The following is a 22,263-nucleotide window of genomic DNA, read 5'->3' on the forward strand; positions in this document are numbered from 1 at the left end:
GTTAGGGTTAGAGGTTAGAGTTAGGTTTATGTTTAGGGTTAGGGTTTAGAATCCATATTGTGTGGAGGCTTTGCTTTAGGGTTAGGAATCCATATTTTGTGGTTAGGGTTAGAGGTTTTTGTTAGGGTTATGGTTTCAGGTAGGGTTAGTGTTAGTGTTAGGGTTAGGGTTAGGGGTTAGTGTTAGGCTTTAGGGTTTGGGTTAGGGTTATGGTTAGAGGTTATTGTTATGGTTAGGGTTTCAGGTAGTGTTAGGGTTAGGCTTAGACTCATAGGTTAGATTTAGGTTTATGTTTAGGGTTAGGGTTAGGAATCCATATTCTGTGGTTAGGGTTTGGGTTAGGGTTAGGGTTAGGGTTAGAGGTTATTGTTAGGGTTAGAGTTTCAGGTAGGGTTAGGGTTAGGGTTAGAGGTTAGAGTTAGGTTTATGTTTAGGGTTAGGAATCCATATTCTCTGGTTAGGGTTAGGGTTAGGGTTAGGGTTAGAGGTTACTGTTAGGGTTAGAGTTTCAGGTAGGGTTAGGGTTAGGGTTAGAGGTTAGAGTTAGGTTTATGTTTAGGGTTAGGGTTTAAAATCCATATTGTGTGGAGGCTTAGCATTAGGGTTAGGAATCCATATTGTGTGGTTAGGGTTAGGGTTAGGGTTAGAGGTTATTGTTAGGGTTAGGGTTTCAGGTAGGGTTAGGGTTAGAGGTTAGAGTTAGGGTTAGCGTTTCAGGTAGTGTTAGGTTTAGGGTTAGAGGTTATTGTTAGGGTTTCAGGCTAGGGTTAGGGTTAGGGTTAGAAGTTATTGTTAGGGTTTCAGGTTAGGGTTAGGGTTAGGGGTTATTGTTAGGGTTTCAGGTTAGGGTTAGGGTTAGGGTTAGAGGTTATTGTTAGGGTTAGGGTTTCAGGTAGGGTTAGGGTTAGGGTTAGAGGTTATTGTTAGGGTTTCAGGTAGGGTTAAGGTTAGTGTTTGGAATCCATACTGTTTGGCAATGATACATTGAGTCACAGTCTTCATATCGTTTGCAGGGACCTTACAGTGACTTATCACAATGCGGGTTCCTCGTGGCCTGGTCTTCGTGGTGGGATCACCAGGCTTTCTGCTGACTTCTATGCCCCTCCATGCCTGTCTAAGCAGCTGAGCCAGGAGGAGTTGTTGAGTCTGATTCTTTAAATGATATGCAGGAACATGGTGCAAATGGCAACATAACTAATGGTATTTACATTTTCGGAGCCAACGTGAGACTTTTTCTCCTCCACAAACATTTCCCAAAGCCCCAAATTTCACCACTGAAAGCACCCCTCGGAGGAATTTCCTGGGCAGCCGAGTTCCAGTTGGAGGAAGCGGAGAAGGTGTTGATGTCAGTTTTTAAAGCAGAAGCTGGGCTAGGACACCAAGGGCTACAACATAACAGAACTGCTCCAACCAGAACTCTGGGTGAGCTGTTTTCTCAGGCCTTTTGTCTGTAGGTGTGACAAGAGCTGCTGACACTGGCAGGTTCAACTGCTTGGACACTAAGCATCCCCCAGCCCTGTCATGGGGCCACAGCCAAGTCCGTAAAGGTGGTGATTAAATGTATTTACCCTGGACCAGTTCTGCTAAAAAAACCAATGTCTGGAGGGTCTGAATGATGCCTCCTCACTGAAGGTCCATTAGAAGCCTCTCCTTCCCCTAGATTCTCAGCAGCACACCAGAGAAACTCGCACACACCCAGATGCAAGAAGGAAAGAGAGCTTATCACAAAATGCCATTTCCTGAAGCTCTCTAAAAACCAAGGGAGGCTTGCAAAGGCCTTTCAAGGTGTGCGAGCTCCATTGCCACAGCTCAGAAAAGTTCTGTGAAGTCGTTGTACCCCAGCAGTCCCCCAAAACCCGTGTTCTCCACCTTCCCAGTCAGCTGGCTTGTTGCTTGTCTTTTTCTCATCCATACAGTGACTCACGCCTTAAACTCCCAGACACACACACACACACACACACACACACTGGTCTTTGCAAAGGTAGAACCTATTCAGCCTCATAAGGCTCTTCTCAGGCGTCCCCTTCCCTGACCAGCTACTGTGACATGCCCCCAAGCAGAAATTGGACTTCCTGAGACTCCACCGTCAGCTGTGTGATCCTCTGGTTTATAAATCATTCATCCTGGGCTGTGATTGTCTTAAGAAGGACCATCTCTTAGTCCTGAAGCTCAGGATGTCTGTTGAACTGAACCGGATACAACCAAAGAAGAAATCTGATTTACAATAGAAATTCCAGTAAAGCTGCTCCCCCAGCAGTGTTCCTTAGGTGACAGACTGGTGCCATCACCACCTGTCACTCCAGCCAAAAACCTTCCTACCTATCATCCAATCTGTCACAAACTTCTCCCCTTTTTATCTCCTAGTTTGGGGGCTCATAGTGTCTCACCTGGACTATTTCAGGGGCCTCTCACCTGCTCTTTTATCCAAAAATGTCACCTCCACTCCACTTGCTGAGACGACGCTCTGGCCATGTCACTCCATTGCTTAACCCCGTCCCATAGCTGTATCTGCCCTGAAGTGGCCCTTCCCAGCCAGTGCTACAGCCCCCAGGGAGCTGTGGGGGAGGGGTGAGAGGGGTTGGCATCCCTTCCACTCTTGGAGCAGTTGGACGGGACTTAAGATGCTCCTAGAGGTGCTAGTCACAGGCAGCTCTGTCTGTTTACCCCCGGACACAGACAAACGTTATTTTCGGAATGCTCTATGGCAGTGATGGCGAACCTATGACACATGTGTCAGAGGTGACACGCAAACTCATTTTTTTGGTTGATTTTTCTTTGTTAAATATATAAAATAAATATCAAAAATATAAGTCTTTGTTTTACTATGGTTGCAAAGATCAAAAAATTTCTATATGTGACACGGCACCAGAGTTAAGTTAGGGTTTTTCAAAATGCTGACACGCCAGGCTCAAAAGGTTCGCCATCGCTGCTCTATGGCATACAGCACTTTGGAAAGGATTTCCCTAAGGAACAAAACCCTACCTGGAACACCCTTCCCACTTCGCTTAGCCAGGCTCACTCAGAATGATCCCTAAGGCTCACTCTGCCCCACCGTAATCTTTTGAAAGCTGCTCCGAATTAAGCTGAAAGGGAACTTAGATGAAGACGGATCTCAAACGGGTGTCATTCAGTCAGGTTCATGAAGTCCAACTGAGCAGCGTGACTCTAAGGCCCAAAAGGTCCCCTAGAGGACTCGGTGTCTGGGTCTGCATTTAGGGTCGGCATAATCACCAGCATTCGTTTTTTTCTCCCCGTGTACTCATTCTTGGCCACCTGAATCCTGTCTTTTTTTCAGAATGAAAATCCTGGATTCTGAAAAGGCTTGTACATCAGGATTTAGAATCAGAGACAATTTTTGCTTGTTCCTGAGGGTGATGTTTGGAGGAGATAACTGATTAAAATATCTTGGCGCCTGTCCCCTCAGGCATTCTTTCTCCTACACCAAGAGCTTTCTGGCTCACGTACCCGACACTTGTCAGATCCAGAGAATGTGAGTGACGAGAAGCAGCCAAGTACACAGAAGCTCAACAAGCAAACACTCCACACGGCGCTGTTGCAGCCACGGCTCTTGGCTTGATTTTATTTCTCCAACAAAAATGTACTGACTACCCATCAGGTTATTTTTCTTAATTAGGTCATGTATTCATGGGTGTTTGCAACACTAGTCTCCATACCTTCCTGTATGTCTGAAGTATTTCATAATAAGAGAGACTTTTCCAGTTAAATGGCTTATCCATGTTCAACAAAAGCTGAGGAATGAGTCCTCCGGGTCCTTCTTGTTTCGTTGGAAGGTGGCCTTTCACAGGCTGGTGGTCAGATGCTCAGGACACACGCAACTAGTTCAGAGGGAGAGTCCTTTGACGGGAAGGGTTGGTGATTCTCAGTGAATTTCATAGGTATCACGGAACCCACACGGAGCCACCATTTTAATAAATAACTACTGCTATCAATGTCAAGGTTTCCCTTTCCTTCCTACTTCAAAACTCTTCATTCAGGCCCTGGCTGCTATGGATCAGTTGGTTGGAGCATCATCCCGTGTACTGAAGAGTCGGGGGTTTTGATTCCTGGTCAGGGCACAAACCTAGGTGGTAGATTTGATCCCCGGTCAGTGCACAAACGGGAGGTAACTGATAGATGTTTCTCCCTCACATCAATATTTCTCTCTCTCTCCCTCTCCTTTCCTCTTTCTCTCATACCAATGAAAACAAAACCCCAAAACTTTCAAACATTCCTATTCTCACAGGAAGAAAGGAAAGAACTTACTTTCCCTTAGAACCGTGTGTAATGAGAATCATAATAGTGCTGGTTCCCTCATCAAATTCAATATTCATAGCTAATAGCATAAACCACACAGGGATTCTATACATGTAGACAGAGCAATATCAACCACTCTATTAATTTCATAGGTATCACGGAACCCACACTCACTGCTAGCATGGGTTATGTATATTAATGAGTGAAATGGAACATTTTCACTTCAAGTCACCTAACTCTGCAGGAGCGTGCCTTTGAGAACCCACGAAAACATCCCATGTGAACAAAGTGGGCCCACTATCACTGAAGCACTTGGTTAATCTGCATTACAATCCGTCATGAGCCAAAAATCATTGCTTGACTATAGCCATGGCCAATAACAGTAAACGGAAACCAACTGTTGAGCTGACGTCCCCTCCCTCCCTCATCAGACAGCTGTTTCACTTGGTAGGCCCAAACTCTCCTCTGTCTTCTCTCTTTCCTTCTTCTACGAATAGGCATGGAAACAACAACAAAAAAGATCGAAGGTTAAACTAAACCCCAGAGAAGAAATGTCACACAAACTTGTAATCAAGCCACCCAAATTCATGAAATTGATCCATGAAAAAGGGCCTTCATCATTCATCCCCCAGGGTTGGCTGTGATTGACAATGTTGAAAAAGAGGCTATTGCGTCTTGCTGGGTACACTTAGCCCTTGGATGAGTCATGAGCAGTAAATAACCACCCACAATTTCCCTTCTGCATCACCTTCCTGCTGCATCCCTCTTTCATGAAGAGTGAACTGGGAAGGAATTGAAAGAGGATCTAAATAAAAAAAGGAACAGGGCAGATCAACTGATTTCCCTATGCCTCCTTTTAGCACAGTGTGGGAGTAGATGAAATTAGAAGTACGTGATTGCAAATTGTGTCTGGATGACTATGCAAGTCATCTCAGTCGTGGCAGGGGGTCGAGATCGCCTGGTTCTTAACCCTGCCTGGACACTACCTCTTTGCGTTACAGATAAGCAAAAGAGGGGCTCCAAATCCTCAAACAATAGGAACAAGGTCTCAAACTACACCTGGAAGGGGTCTCCTAAACCCAGGCTCTCATTCTACATACAGCACTGACGCGGTGGCCTGGATACCGTGGGTCCCAGATAGTGGGGTATTTAGGACCCAAGCACGACAATAACAACCACACTCCCTGGTTCCTCAGTCACTATTACACTGTGCGCTTTATTCTGCTCACTCCAACAATGAGACATGTCCCAGTAAGAAATCCAGTCCATCCGTCAGGAACATCTGCTAAACACAAATGTCTTCACAAGTGATGGCAACATGCTGACTCTCAACAATTTGGGATTCCGCTGTTACCTGTTAATAATACTCTGTATAATGCATTATAGGGTATATAGAATGTATATAAATAGAGCTGTTAGAGAGCAAGGAACCTGGCGTTGGTATAGCTTATTTATAAAGTACAGCACAGCACATCTTGAAATGGAAAATATGTAGTTTTAAATCTTAAGCCTTTTATTTACTACAATGCAAAACATGTTATTTTTAGACATCAGTGGGTTTTGTTTTGTTGACATTTTCATGTATGCAGCTGAAAAGAAGTCAGGAAAATCACATGGTGACTAACAGTAACCTATCAGGGTAGTAGCGCAAGTATATAGACCATTCTTCATTTGGACTAATGTTAAATCGACAGCTCAGCAAAGACTTTCCTTCTGACTAATAATTACGATGTGTTAACAGTCACCAAATAGCAATGAACTGGGGATCCTCTATAAATAAAGACTTTCACTTTATAAATGGAACAGCCACAATATGGGGATGGCTTACAGCGACTCATCAGATTTGCCCATCCTAAATTGTTCTGAGATTCAGAGAAATGGATAGCTTTTCTTATGCTGTGCAAGTTTCTCCAAATATTTGCTCATGCCCAATAAAACTAACATGTCACCCAGACACCCATAATCTCTATACGTGACATACAAATGGATGCATCCATCACACACACACACGTATACAATCAGGAGACTCCAGGAATATACAAAGATGGTAAGAAACCATTTGATTCTTTGGTTATGCTCCAGTAACAAATATCTATTTCTTGGCAACCCGCCAATCAGTGTGGGAAATCATACCGGATCATGACCCAATGACGTCTAAGAAGCTACGCCTTGCTTTCCATGCACCATTAGGGCCTGTCCCCAATCAGCAGCTGTCTCTTTCCGGAAACATTCCTTTCTCTGCAATCACAAAACACCCCTAGACAGAGCTGCCCTTCTCCAGAGAAATGCACTTCTCACTCAACTGCAAATCCTGATTCAAAGCTAAAATTAATGCAGGCAGGCAATTGAGGGTTTGTTTTTTTTAGAAAAACTTCCTTCTAAATGACAACGTATGTGATGTTAAAGCCATCCAAGATGTCCGCATGCTGCCTTTTTAAATTAAAAACACCTGGTTTATTTATACAATGTGTCCAATGGCTTACAGATTACGATTCTAGAAACAATACATGTCTTATAGCAAAAAATATACATATAATAATCCACCTGTAGTTTATATAAATGACAAAATGTTTCTGAATATATCTCTATATCTATATATGTACACGTATATACTCTGTGTGTGCACAGGAGGGCACACGGACATGGCAGTCCCTCACTGGCCCTTCCATGCCAGGGTCAAGGGCACCAGGTTTCAAAGTCTTTAGCTGCTGAACAGAGGTCACCGCTGAGGACAAAGGACTGGCTTGATGCACCTTCCCCGGTGAAGGACCAGGTTGGCGGGACAGTGGCAGCCCGCGACGCACGGCTTATTGCACGGACCAATCTCATTCCAGTTGTCACAGGTCTTGGCACATCCTGGGCCGCAGGTGTCGTACACAGCCCCGTGCTTACACTGCGTGGCTGGAAGAAAGGAGGAGACCAAGGTGAGATGCGGAGAAACGGCCTCATCAGTTCACCCACAGCCTGATGCCATCCTGCAGGCTCATGTCACCCACGGCCCAGGCCTTTCCACAACACGGGTCACTTCTGTATTTTAAAGATCTTTATTGTTGAAAGCAGTGCAGGTGTCTCCTTTTATCCCTTGTTCACCCCTTCTAACCTGCCCCTCCCCCCCTAGGCCTTCACCACACTACTGTCTGTGTCCATGGGCCATGCATATATGCATATAAATTCTTTGGTTAATCTCTTTTCACCCCCCCCCAACCACCCCTGACTCCCCCCCCCCCCCAGATTGATACTTTTATGTTTTAACAAAGGAATAATAAACACCTATCATTCCATAAACACCCTGGGATCACGTGCACCTAAAAAAATAACATCAAAGATCCAGCTGCTGGGCTAGTGAACTTCAAAATAAAATAAAATGAAAGCTTTTTATTCCAAGATAAAACAAACTATACATTAGTAAAGCTATAAGAAAATCTATAAGGTCATTTAGTTATTGATAATACTGTGAAAAATGAACTCCAAAGAGTCCTTCAAGCAACTGAGCTGTGATGAATACAAACATTTTGTGCAAACACACCAATATTCAAATAAATACAATTACACAACAGGAAAAAAACTACCAAAGATATTGAAAATGTGTTCACATATTTTAATCACATTTTAATTATGTGTTGAATTAATCAATTTGAGGCAACTTAGAGCAAGAGTAAAGCTAAATATATCTGGTAATGGGATTACTATCCAGACTTTATAAAAAACTCATGCAACTCAACACCAAGAAAACAAACAATCCAATTAAAAACAGGGCAGAGGACCTGAATAGACACTTCTCCAAACAGGACACACAGACGGCCAATAGACATATTAAAAGATGCTCAACATCACTAATCAGGGAAATGCAAATCAAAACCACAATGAAATACCACCTCACAAATGTCAGAAAGGCTACCATCAATAAATCAACAAACAACAAGTGTTGGCGAGATGTGGAGAAAAGGGAACCCTCATGCACTGTTGGTGGGAATGCAGATTGGTGCATCCACGATGGAAAACAGTATGGTGGTTCCTAGAAAAAAACTGAAAATGGAATGTTCTTATGACCTAGTGATTCCGCTTCTGGGTACTCACCTGAAGAAACCCAAAATAACAATTCAAAGGGATATATGCACTCCGATGTTCACTGCAACATTATTTACAATAGCTAAGCTGTGAAAGCAACCCAAGTACCCATCAGTAGATGAGTGGATTAAAAAGCTGTGGTAAATGGATTACTTGGCCATAAAAAAGAATGAAATCTTTCTATTTGTGACAGCATGGAAGGACTGGGAGGGTATTATGCTAAGTGAAATAGGTCAGACAGAGAAAGCCAAATGTCATATGATTCCACTTACAGGTGGCATCTGAAGAGCAAAATAAATGAACAACCAAATAGAAACAGACACATAGATACAGAGAATAGACTGATGGTTGCCAGAGTAGAGTGAGGTTAAGGGGCTGGATGAGAAAGGTGAAGGAATTAAGAACTACAAATTGGTAGTTACAAAATAGTCCCAGGGATGAAAATTACAGCATAGGGAATATCATTAATAATACTGTAGTAACTATACTGCCAGCTGGGTACCTGAAGTATTGGGGAGGGAATTTTGTAAAGTATGATTGTCTAATGGCTATCCTGTACACCTGAAACTAATACAAAATAGTACCGAATGTAAACTGTAATTTAAAATATAATGTGTCAAAAGAATAAAGCCAGATAGGGGGAAATCAGATGTGCTACAAGGTAATAAAAATGCCAGCGTAGTCCTGGGGGCTACGAGGTACTTAGAAAATGGTAACTCGCCTACTGCATTGTATTTGGTAATTCACATGCTACACTGGAGTCACATTGGTCCTTCCTCCCACAGCTAGTGGCCATGTGCTTTGGGTTCGTAGACACGATACTGTCAAAATCCAGGCTACACTTGGAAAGTCCCTCATTCATACAGAGTTTCAAGCCTGGCTGGCTTCTTATTTGTTCAACTTCCAAGCTTTTTACTCTGGAAAATTTCCCCTCTTGGAGCTAAAAACAAGGAAACAGTGTTCTTCTGCCGGGGTCCAACCCCAGCGGGTCCAGGGGTCCCCAAAGGTGTAGACGGAGTCGGCCAAGAAGGAAGGACACGGAGACAGTGTTCAGTTGATCAGCAGCCTAGCCAGGATCTCCAGCCAAGTTCTGGTCTGGATCTCCAGAGAGGTTCTGCTTAGGATCTCCAGCCAGGTTCTGTGTCCATGTTCTCTTGCTAGGTTCTCCAGCCAGGTTCTGTCCAGGTTCTCCAACCAGGTTCAGTCACCAGGTTCTAGTCAGGTTCTCTTGCCAATTTCTGTAGTCAGGTTCAGTCCAGGATCTTTTGCCATGTTCTCTCACTAGGTTCTGTCTCTAGGTTCTGAGGCCAGTTTCTGTCCAGGAACTTTTGCCATGTTCTCTCCAGCGAAGTTCTTCTGTCTCTAGAGAACGTTCTGTGTAGGTTCTGTGCCTAGGTTCCGTCTCTCCTGGCTCTGTCTTCTTACATCTGTATTTATACCAATTGATTCCAATCCTATCAATCTCTATTTCAAAGGTTAGGGCGTTTCTTATCTCCATTCCAGGGAGTAAAGATTATGTAGCTTAAGCATGATTGTTCGTAGTTAAAGTGATTAATTACCCACCTGGCACTTAGTTAAGAGGTTTTATTCCCTCCCTAACTTCAGGGGAAAATCCCTACCTGGGGAAACAACCTTTCTCAGAGACCTTGGTTAAAACACATAGTGCCAAGAAGGTGAGCAAACATATTAAGAACAGTATGCCATATATGCCAGGTCCCTTGAAACAGCAAGCATGGACCGGCTCCCGGCATTCTTCTAGTCTTCAGAATTCCAGATGAGTCTACTGAGGGATCCTTCATGTCTCTGTAAATTTCTCACGTACTCACTGTCAATCTGCAGAAGTTCGTTGTGTGTGTATGAATCTGTGGAAGTTCAGTGTGTGTATATGTGTGTGTGTGTGTGTATCTGCAGAAGTTCATACAGTGTGTGTGTGTCTCAGTGTGCAGTTCATTGTGTGTGTGTGTGTGAGTCAATCTGCAGAAATTCATTGTGTGTGTGTGTGTGTGTGTGTGTGTGTGTGTGTGTGTGTGTAAGGCTCCCCTGCAGCAGCACACTGATGGAGTTATACTTCACTCAGATGGCTCCATAATTGTAAGTGGTAAATGAAACCTTTCAGGATCCATATTCCTTTTCCATTAGAAAAGTAAATTTAGCTTCTGAGATTCAGCCCCTGAAATCAGGATGCTGACACAAAATGCGTAACCTTCAAATGCAATGCGTGCACTGAAACGGTGCTAACTATAGCTCTGGGCCAGGAAGAGTTCATAGATTCTGTATCTAATATGATCCTCACCGCAGCTAACAAATCCGCCAAGTTTTGCTGAGCCCAGCATTACACCAGGCTGGGTGAGGGGGCTTGACTCCATATCTTTTATTCATCCTCTGGTCGATTTGAGGGCAGGAGGACTCAACAGAGAGAAGGAGCGTTCAGTAGGCGTATTCAAGATGTACCGAAGGGGCCCAGTACCTCAAAAACATTGCCCTTCTATGCTAAGCCGCACTGAAGCCTCAGGGGAGAGGTGAGCCAGTGGTCTCACCTCCAGGAGCCACTGCCACACCTCAGTGCGAGCTATTTTTCACCAAATCCACATTCCTCCAGATGCAGGCAGCACTGAGAGAGGCGCTAAGGCTGCGGGAAGTGAACTGAGACATAAAGACTGGACTTGGGTTTGCAGAGGAGGGAGCACATCCATAGGGGACGTCAGAGGAGATGAAAGGGCCGCGGTGCTTTGCAAGGACACAGACTAGTGACTGCGTCAGGGGCGGCTGGAGGAGGCTTTAGTAACCTCCAAATACCCTCCAGCTACTCCCCCAAAGCCACCCACCTCAGCATAAGCCGTCACATTGACTCAGTGGTTTCAGCTCTGGCCGCAGGTCAGAGCCACCTGAAAGGTTTTAAAAGACACACAAGGCCAATTAAAGCAGGCTGCCTGGGCACGGGGCCCAGGCATAGGTTTCTGGGTTTGTGTTGTTTTTAAGCTTCCAAAGTGACTCCAAGGTGCAGCCAAACTGAGACCCACCGGCCTAAGTGAACAAGAGGTCCATACACTGAAAACACAGCTTCCAGACGATTCTTTCCTTCATCACACTGACCTTTCTTATCACTAAGAAAGCACCTTCTTCACACTAAGCAAGTACTTAGTGCAGGTTACCATTGTTGTCCGGTTCTCCCATTGCACTGCCAGCACCTCAATGACCGGGGGTCAGAGTCACCAAAGTACCCACAGTGCTCAGTGCTCAGCCACGTTGTGGGAAGTATTTCTTGGATGAACAAAGATGTCCATTTCATACATATCCAAGAAGCCAATGACCTTGCCTGAGATCAAAGAGCTGAAACAACTATTACAGAAACCTACCTCAGCAAAGGGACATTCTGCTAGGGTTTGCAGCACAATCTCTCTCTCTCAAGAAAAAAAAAAATCACCGCTCTCCTAAGACCTGAGATGACTGCAATTATCCTGAGTCTGCTTTGCCCCACACAGACCCCAAGCAGAGCTGAGACTGTCCAAGTGCTAAGCACATGCAGCTGGCAGCTTGAGGCTGGGAGGTTGTGAAACAGAGGAAATCCTTCGATTGCTCAAATGTGCTCCTCACCGAGCATCTCTCTTGAGCGCTTTCTATCCACCCCTCATGGGAAGCCCGGTGTTTTGTCAAGTTGCCATCCAGCTGGGCCATTGCCGGGATTTCCCTTTGGCCCAGGGAGGATGTGGCCATTCACGCCTCCAAGTCTCCAAGTCTCCCCTGTGGCTGGCCTGAGCAGGGAGGTGAACTTCTGCTGGGTTGGCCCTGGACCCGCTCACCTGCACAGCTCTGCTGGGGCTCCCAGTGGACGCCGACGCCCTCCCGCTGGCAGGCCCGGGTGTATGCCAGGAATGACTCGCAGTAACAGTTTTTATGGACTGGACACTCACACATGTCTGTCACGCAGGACCTGCGGGGACCAAGAGAAAGAGAAACATTCAGGAATATCAAACACCCTAAACGTGACTTGCAGCAAGGGGTGAGGGGTGAGTGGGGAAGCTTGCCTGGCCACTCCAGGCTGCTGTTTCAGGTAGGACACCTAAAACTGCTAGGACAATTCCGCACGGAACCTAGACTGGCTCTCTCCCAGCAGCATGGCTTGAGAGTCCCTTTCTCTCAGAGCAGGATATTCCCCAGGGAAAGTCATGTCTGGCTTCTCCAGCGTCCAGAGCAGCAGCCACTGTCTCCACCTGATTACTGAGCACTGGGCATGCATCAGGTGTGACTGAGGAACCGATCTGTTTTTTCTTTGTTTTACAGTCAAGTTCTTTAAAGTTAAATTATTAAGTGTTTTTATTGCTGTCAGAGAGAGCACACCTCCTGCCTCTGCACACCCCCTACTAGGGATGGAACCGGCAACCTGGGCATGTGCTCTGACCGGGAATTGAACTGTGACCTCCTGGTTCATGGGTCAATGCTCAACCACTGAGCCAGGTTGGCTGGGCTACTTGGTTTAATTTTAATTAACTTAGATGTAAATTGCCATGTGTGCCTAGGGGTTGTCATGTTGGAAATGCAACTCTTAGAATATAGTGCCGTTGAAGGTGTTGTTCTTTGGTGACTAGCTCTGACACAGGAATGGTAGGCACTACTGCAATAGAACCGAAAAAGTGACCAGGGACAAAAGCACAAAATCCCACGGCAATATCTTGATTCTTGGTCTCTTAAGAAACACTGAACTCCATTTTTAAGAAGGTGGTGTGACAAAGTCCTAAGAAAGCAAAACTTCCGGCCCCTCATGAGACTGGAAGGGAAAGAGGACCGAACCGAGGTCTCCTTAGCTTAACTTGAAATATGGAATGATGCACCAGGACACAAAGAGAAGAGAACTATATTTAAATGCAAAAGGAACACGTTTTAAGACATGTTAACCTCAAAGACACAATAATAACCTGCCCTTGGCCTGTAACATGACAGTTCATGAGGTGCAGCCTGTCACTGTGAGGCAGTAGGACACTGAGCAGTCTCTGTTGGTTAAAGGAAGAGGGCACTTTACCAGTGAGTAGATGTGCCCACAGTCGCATGAGCAAGTGGCAAAAGAGTGGATTGAATTCCACTTCCTAACTCTGAGGCTAGTGCTTCTGTTTCTTATCAGACTGCACCACCGTCCTCAATCTTCACCTTCCAGCAAGTTCCCTGCCTAACAACTTTGACTCAGCATTTATGCAAGAGGCCTCCGAGATTAATAAAATCCACTACCCTTGTTTTGTCAGACTCCTTCTCAGCAAAACCTCGTCCTTACAGGACCGAATTCAAGATGACAAGTAGCACAGACCTTGAAAAGTGATCAGGACACACATGGTCACCCAGTGTTAACACGTCACCGTTTTTTCCTGGTGGGACATGTCTGCCCACCTGATCAGAGAGCGACCAGCCAGCTCTTCCGCCTGCTCCGAACAAGAATGGCAGAAACCATGTGAAAGGACCTTAGACTCACCAGGCACCCCCAGAGTTACTGCAGCCCAACACTCCAGGACAGAGCCCTGGGAAACGTGAACTACAGGGGCAAGAGAGGAACAAACCTGAAACCCAAAGAGCCTCTTCCACGTCACCAAGTGAGAGATGACGTGATGACACGGTGATCAGCACGGAAGCACTGATCTCTCTCCTCTCTGTAATCACCAAGGCTGCATTTCTCAATAGCGTCTCCCACTCACGTTACAGAAATCCTGCGAATTTATGTTCCCTGGCGAACCCTTTCCGGGACAAGACACACAGTGCTGTGTCTTTAAATCTATGTGGAACCTCCAGGCTTCCAGGAAAAGCCAAAGGAAGCTGGTCCTTAAAACGGCCTGATGCCTGGGAATGAATCCTTCTCACCACCATGCCCTGTGCTGTTTCCATTGTCATTTCTGACTGACCCTCGCCCATTACATGCAATCTCAGACTCCACGGCGGCATTTGCAGCCGCCCCACCCCGGGACCTCCTGTCTAACCCTATTTCTACTTCCCTTCCCAGAAGGCACTTGTCACCCACCCTCCTTCCTGACCCTTGGGGTGGGGGTCCCTTTCCCTTGTCCACAAACCCTTGAGGTGACAGTGATGGAAGGGCACCTTGTGGGCCTGGAAAAAGGACAGTATTTGTATGGAAAAGAGCTGGTCTCCACAGGAGCAAATGCATCCTCTGATTTGGAAAACCATCCATTGTGGTTCTGTCAAGGTGTGCGGGCAGGAAACAGATTCAGTTTCATTTTTCTGGGTGGAAGGACTATTGGTGAATGCTTCCCTTCTTTCCTCTTTGTTCCTACTGGTTGTCTTAGGAAGCTGTTTATTCAGGTTAAAGTGTGGGCAGCTAACTCCCATTCCCAGAGACTGTGAGAGAACATGGCTTAGGCACACATTTAATAACCACCCCGTCCAGACACCCCAGCCCAGACCTACCGCTCCTCACACACAATTGCTAATGTGTCTGCCCTTGACAACGAAGACTAGATGGGAGCTGACTGGATACTTGGCACTTGTGAGGGACAACATCTGAGGCCAAAAACGTTTGTCAAAGCCAGCCCTTCGCTCGAAACATTTCACACATTTCGGAGGGTTTGGAAGATGTATTTTATCACAGAAGTGAAAACACAAGATGTCTTTTTTCACTTGTCAGGTTGACAATTTTTACACAAAATTGTGCCCAGGGTCTGGGAAAGAAGGTGGAAATTGACAGTCCGAACCCTGCTGGCAGCAGGGCGACCCTGTGCGCTCTCAGGCCAAGTCCCTTCTTCCTGGGTCCTGCCCCCTCCCTGCCTTTATTCTTGCACAGACCCTTTGAGTCCCAGTTGCTCCTCTCCCTGTTTGTGGGAGGATGAGGATGTACCTGGCTCATCCAGCCACACACGGCTCAGTAAAGTCATGGCGCATTGTCAGGAGACTGGGCGGAATGGCCTAGTGACCGGTCCTCGCGTCCTCATCTGGGCACAGATGTCCTTGCCCGGATGCCCTGGCGGCCGCCCAACACGGCCATGGCCCTGGGCGCTGCCAGCCGCAGCCACCTCTGAACTAAGCCGCTTCTCCCAGGGCCTTCTACTGCCAGGCTCATTCTGAACTTCTTGTCCTGCTCTCCTAAGTCCAAGGGGATCTACGGTTTTTCAATTAATGGTGGAAAAAAGGACTGGATGCAAGAGTTCTGCTCTCATGACGTATTTTCAGAAAAGTGCATTCAATATTGTCAGAATAACCTATAGATCTCCCTGTTATTAAAAAGGCAAGCCTCCAAAGCTGCTAAAATCAAAACATCCAACATCTCTCGGCTGCCTAGCAACAGCATACCGGGTGGTTTTGCCTCTGCTTTTTCTGGCACAAGGGCCACCCTGTCGGGGAGAGGCGAGCACTCATGCCTTGGATACCCAGGCACAGTCTGAGCCGTTGGGAACTCTCCACGCTGCTTCTGAGAGAACAGAAAGGCAAGCAGGAGGGAGGGCAGCAGCCCGTCCGCAGCCAGAGGCCGCTGCCCAGGGAGAGCCCGTGGCTGGATGACGTGAGGTCAGCTTTTCTGGGAGCTACAGTAGAATCGGGGCTGGAAGGCGACACACGATCCCTGGCTGTCCTTATTGCGTGTTCCAGTGAAGTTCACAGACCCGTGAAGGCACCTCAGGCCTGTTAGCACCTGGCATAGGAGAGGGGGGCTGGGGAGGCAGAGTCCCACCTGGGTGGAGGAAGAAGGCATATCCATGTCACATGACCCCATCCCTAACTCAGCAGTGGCTACCTCTGCCTTCTCCTCAGTACCCTGTGGGCACCCTCGCACAGGCTCCGGAAACAGTGCTCCTGCAGCACTAAAAACAGGGCTGAAGATTCAATGCTGGGAAATGGAGTCGCTTCATTGAGTTGTTAATAAAGGGGGAGCAAACCCCCAGAGCCCCAGCAGGAGTCCCTGCTGCTCCTTCCAGACCCTTCCTGGGCCAGCCAGCTCGGCACCTCTGGGGCTTACATGTTGGTGTGAATATTCAACAGCAAGTCTTGGCTTCAGTCTTGGTCCTATCGCTGCCGGGGCTGCTGGGACAGCACAGCAAGGCCAGGCTGCTGGATGGGTTTGTCCCTTTCACACACTCCACCCGAGGCAGCCGGGTCTCTGGCTGTGAATCCGAAGCCTACCTGCAGCCCCGCCTCACCGAATGCCCCGCACAGACACACGCCAAACCTCCCACAGGCCAGGAATGCGATCACTGAGCTCTGTTGTTCCAGGCTCTAAGCGAGGCTCCGAGATGAACGAGCGGGACCCACCGAAAAAGGGAGAGTGTGTGGACCCCAAAAGCCAGAGCCCAAATGACCCAAGGGCTGCTATGGGCAGGAAGCCAGTGCGATAGATCCTGAGGACCAATTCCATGCGGGCGGGCCAGGGTGACTGTCCAGAAGGAATCACAGAGTGGGAGACATGGGAGCTGAGTCTCCAAGCGTGGTGGGCAGTCAGTTAGACAGGCGTGGGCACAGCAAGGATGAAGGTCACCAGGGCGGAAAGCCCCAGGTACCTAGCAACCAATCAATGTTCAATGTGTCTCTCACATGGATGTTTCTCCCTCCATGCTTCTCCCTCTCCCCTTCCATCCCTTCCTTCCACTCTCCTAAAAAAAAAAAAAAAAAAAAAGAAAGAAAAGAAAAGAAATCAATGGAAAAGATATCCTCAGGTGGGGATTAACAACAAAAACCTAGGGCTCTACATTTCTACCTAATTGACACTCTCTAGATCAGTGATGGCGAACTCATTTTTTTGGTTGATTTTTCTTTGTTAAATAGCATTTAAATATATAAAATAAATATCAAAAATATAAGTCTTTGTTTTACTGTGGTTGCAAAGATCAAAAAATTTCTATATGTGACACGGCACCAGAGTGAAGTTAGGGTTTTTCAAAATGCTGACACACCGAGCTCAAAAGGTTCGCCATCACTGCTCTAGATACTGGAAAATTCTGACTGTGTTGATCCTGTTAGCACTCCCCAGGAGGCAGCGCCATTCCTGTGCAGCCGACGCGAGTGGGGCACAGAAGTTCCATCCTGGGCATCAGCCCCAGACGCCCTCCTAAAGCTAGAGATCGGTTTTGTGGAATAACGGAGGCATCTGAGGACACAGAGGACATCTTTCAAGAGCAGCAACGCTGACAGCTTCCCACAGATGCCAATTTTCAAAGCAGTTCCCTCGGACTTGCTGAGAGAGGAGACCAAACAACCACCGTGCGTTTTCTGGACCCACAGTCTTTCTTCCTCGATAAAAATATGATCTCGTGCCCGGAGTTGTCTTGTGTCTCAGGGCCGGGGGAGGGGTGCGCACCGTCCTGTTTACCTGATGCCCAGGGGTGATGACTTTTAAGGGGCCAACGCCGGAGACTAGAACCACCATGGGTCAGAAATACTGCTCTTGGGAAAGGTGAGCTCTCTCTGCTGGGGTGGGAAACACTGCCTCCACGGTGGGGGGTGCTGGTGAGGGGCGGGCCAGGATTCACAGACACTTGCTGAGCTGTCCCTCTTCCAGGGATAACTCATTTTTCAGTTTGGGCGAAGATGTGGCACAAGCCAGCCAGGGAGAGGGGAAGCCTGGTCACTACCCCCCTCTAGTGGCCGAGAGTTAGAGCGTCAAGTAACCCTCATTCTTATTCCAGCATTTGCTTCTTACTCTTCACACTTTGTGGGATGCTGGCTGATAAAAGAGAACGAAAAAAAAATGGCTGCTTGGCAGAAAATCAATCACTTTTCTTTTAAAGACGTCCAATTCCCCATTGTCACGCCCACTGAGAAACAACTAGAAGGCTGGTTGGTGCACCAAACCCCTGCATAAGCCTAAGGGCCTGCCCAGGTGCAGCCACAAGGGGAGCCTCTGGGAGCCACACCTGCAGTGCAGGCCAGGTGCAGCCTCAGCAGGAAAAAGCCTGCCCTCTTCCACTTTCTGTAAATCCCATTTCACCTACGCACTGCACCTAACCCTACGCACTGCACCTAAACCTATGCACTGCACCTAACCCTATGCACTGCACCTAGCAATGCACACTGCAACTAATCCTGCAGAGTGCACCTAACCCTATGCACTGCACCTAACCCTGCACACGGCACCTAACCCTGCACACTGCACATAACCCTATGCACTGCACCTAACCCTGCACACTGCACCTAACCCTATGCACTGCACCTAACCCTGCACACTGCACATAACCCTATACACTGCACCTAACCCTGCACACTGCACCTAACCCTGCACACTGCACCTAAACCTCCACACTGCACATAACCCTACACACTGCACATAACCCTATGCACTGCACCTAACCCTGTGCACTGCACCTAACCCTATGCACTGCACCTAACCCTGTGCACTGCATCTAACCCTATGCACTGCACCTAACCCTGCACACTGCACATAACCCTACGCACTGCACCTAACCCTGCACACTGCACCTAACCCTGCACACTGCACATAACCCTACACACTGCACCTAACCCTGTGCACTGCACCTAACCCTGTGCACTGCACCTAACCCTGCGCACTGCACCTAAACCTGCACACTGCACATAACCCTACACACTGCACATAACCCTATGCACTGCACCTAACCCTGCACACTGCACATAACCCTACACACTGCACATAACCCTATGCACTGCACCTAACCCTTCACACTGCACCTAACCCTAAGCACTGCACCTAAACCTACACACTGCACCTAGCGCTCAGCTAGCCCCCAATCTAGGTGACAGTCACACTTAGAAAGACCTTTCAGAAACAAGAGGGGGCTCTCTATCCAGAACATCTCAAGCAATCCCTCTTCTCCATAGCGAGCTATCTCATTAGCTCTCTAACCCCACATGGACGGGTACACACCATCACTGAGATTGTCCCATTCAACTCGTCAAACATGCACTGAGTGTCTGCTGTATGCAAGGCTCTGTGGGGAAGGCAGAAGGAAAGAGGACCCTACCTTCAACTTGGGGCAGTGAGTGAGGGGGGCAGGGCAAGAACCGTCAAGGCAGCAGGTAATACCTGGCACCCTAAGGGAGGCTCCTGGAAGGGCAGGGCTGCCCTGGAGGGAGTGGCTCCTTGAATCATGCTCCAGGGCCCCACTCATCTGTGCACACCTGTGCCCACACGGGTGTCCCCATAGAACGCGCGATGTGGGAGCCGCAAGAGGCAGCCAGGTGAGACAAAGAGCTGTCACGTGGGGCCCATGCTTCCCATTTTCTATGCCCGTCTTCCCTGCGCGTCTCTCAGAGGGCTCCAGTGAACAGTACATGAGAAAGCAGACTATCCCCCTCCCGCCACCGCCAGTCCGACGAGGAGAGAAACCCAGCAGCCCGTGGACAGGGCATCGTAGTCTCCTGGCTTTGGCCAGCTGAAGTTCAGAGAGAAGGCTGTCTGTCTTTCCTTTTCTCCCGTGCTAGGGTGGCAGCCCCTGGGCACCATTCTTGGGGGTGTCTTGCCCAGCGGTGCCTGTCACATCCACCCGGCCACCTATGGCCCGGAGTCAGGATGGGTCTGCCTGTCTGGTGGCCGGCTGCCTGCTGAAGGGCAGCTGTGGGGAGTGTGTAGACACAAGTGGCCATGGGGAAAAGCCATGAGTGAAGGAGCCAGCATCTGGAAGCCACACCCCAGCCACACGCGGCAGCCGCCACCCGCCCAACTGCTTCAAAGGGCCGAGCCCTCCGGAGGCCTTTTCTGCATTAGGCCGTGGATGGCTGCCAAGGCCCACAGCCCTCCGCTCTGTGCAGGAATAAAGGGCGGCGGGGCGGCCGCCTCTGAAGGATGTGGTGCGCGGGTGAGCTCTGTCAGATGCTGGGTGCCTTTCATCAAGCATCAGCCCAGCCCTTTGGCTCCACAATAAACCAGAATTCACATCCAATCACTGCACAAGGATGGGTTTTTGCACCCCATCTTCTGTGAAGCTTGGATGTAGAGGGAAAACTCAGTCCACTCGACCCCCAAGGAGACATACCCTTCCCCAGGGGCCACCCCACCCCCTGCCATGGAGGATGGTACGCGGCCATTCTCACATCGCTGAAAAGAGGTTCATGGAGCAGACAGTCCCCAAATCCAAACCATAACACTATGGGCCAGCCACCTCCTCAGCTGCCTCTTCCAGAGTGGGTGTGCCTCCTGTGAGCCCCTGAAAGATAGGATGCAAGGCCTGTTTCCCAGAAGCTACCAAGGAGACTGCTCACAGCCCAAGAGAGGAAGAGGTGGGGATGAGGCAACACTTCCTGAGGACTTACTATGTGTTAGGTGCATTGCATCTATGAGCACCTATAATCTTTTTTTTTTTTAAATACATTTTATTGATTTTTTACAGAGAGGAAGGGAGAGGAAGGGAGAGCCAGAAACATCGATGAGAGAGAAACATCGATAAGCTGCCTCCTGCACGCCCCCTACTGGGGATGTGCCCGCAACCAAGGTACATGCCCTTGACCAGAATCGAACCTGGGACCTTTCAGTCCGCAGGCCGACACTCTATCCACTGAGCCAAACCGGTTCTGGCGCACCTATAATCTTAACTGCATAATGTCTCACAGAATAGAACTAAGAACCAAGGAAGTCAAGAAGTTTTCCTTCCTTTTTTTTTTTTTTAACATCACACTGTTAGTAGATGGCAAAACTAGGTCCATGCTCTCTCCCCTACAACATGTTACCTGCTATAGCGCATGCCGTTTGCTGTTCCTTTCACTGGCATGTTCTTCTACCCCTTCTCCTGTGGTTGGCCCCTCACTCCATCTACCCCACTACACTCCAGGCTGGGCAGATTTTGCTCACCACCTTCACCAGCCCAGTGCAATGCCTGATCAAGAGTAGATACTCAAAACCTGTTTTTCTGAATGAATTGTTTATAGATGCTCATGTAGTCAAGTCTTGATGAGGTGATTACTAAGAAGACAATGAGAATCAGATGGTTAAATGGCCCAAGAGAGTTTGAAGGAGTGAGCATGCTATGGATTTAAGTACTTCCAGTGGCCAAGTAGAATAAGAGCTGAAAACTGGCTACTATACTGGGCACTTAGGAAGTCAGTGGTGGCCTTAACTAGATTGGTTTCACAGGAATGGGGGCGGGGAGAGGAAGAAATCATCTGGACATGTATTAAAGGTGAAACATATGTGAATCATTGAGCAAACACCATCTCTCAGTAAGTTGGCAGTGAAGAGAAGGAGAAATGGGCAATAGGTTGGAGGGAAGGCAGGTGTGTGTGCATGTGTGTGCGTGTGCGTGTGCGTGTGTGTGTGTGTGTGTGTGTGTGTGTGTGTGTGTGTTAGGATCAAGAAGACTTAAACATATTTTGCTCCAAGAATAAAGAAATCCAAGAGAAGATGTTGAAGCTAAAGAGGAGGGGGTAGGTGAACCACTTAACCCCTAGAGTAATGTCATGAAGAAAATAAGTGAGGACGGGTCACGAATTAAGTAAAAAAATTGCCATTCTCTTCACTTAGAGTTGCTATAATTTCCTAAATAAATAATTAAATTGAATTTCAATATGGGGAAAAAAACAACATAAGATGTCCTATACTTATATAAGACACAGTAGGGGAAGGGGTGAAAATCAAGGCTACCTTCTAGATCAAGCATGTCAAACCCAAAGGCTAACACGGGCCAAATAGATGAGGCATGCGGCCTGTGGGCCGTGAGTTTGACATGCTTGTTCTAGATACACAGTTGGGTGAAGGAAGTCCAAGGCCTCAATGTAAATATCTAGCAAAGAAGGGAGTAGAATTGAATGAAATTTTCAAATGGTGTTGCCAGGTGAGGAAAGACTCCAGACAAGGGCAAAATGACCACCTCTAGAGAAGGAGAGTTCTACTTGGTCTCCGTCTATGACCGTGGGGACCAAGGGTGAAGGAACTGAAATAAAACTGAGCTCCGGTTTTAATCAGACAGAAATTGGGTGCTGGAGACATAGGCCCTTAGCTCCTATGGAGAGAAAGATACTATGACAGGCTTTCCAGACCTTACTTTATGATCTGAG

The 22,263-nt window shown here is 47.7% G+C and overlaps 1 protein-coding gene across 2 annotated transcripts in view; it reads right to left on the reverse strand.

Moving 5' to 3' along the window:
• Nucleotides 1-5,729: 5,729 nt before the first annotated feature.
• BMPER (BMP binding endothelial regulator) overlaps nt 5,730-22,263 on the reverse strand; it is a 206,359-nt gene continuing 189,825 nt past the window's right edge. For both annotated transcript variants that reach the window (XM_036327350.1, XM_036327349.1), the window contains exons 14-15: nt 12,123-12,253; nt 5,730-7,155 (exon numbers count right to left, since the gene is read on the reverse strand). In XM_036327350.1, the coding sequence (XP_036183243.1) occupies nt 6,974-7,155; nt 12,123-12,253 (313 nt within the window). In that variant the 3' untranslated portion in view covers nt 5,730-6,973. The remainder of the gene's footprint in view (nt 7,156-12,122; nt 12,254-22,263) is intronic.

The sequence above is a fragment of the Myotis myotis genome, unplaced genomic scaffold (assembly GCF_014108235.1).
Source record: "Myotis myotis isolate mMyoMyo1 unplaced genomic scaffold, mMyoMyo1.p scaffold_m19_p_11, whole genome shotgun sequence".
In the NCBI taxonomy this organism is placed as follows: Eukaryota; Metazoa; Chordata; class Mammalia; order Chiroptera; family Vespertilionidae; genus Myotis; species Myotis myotis.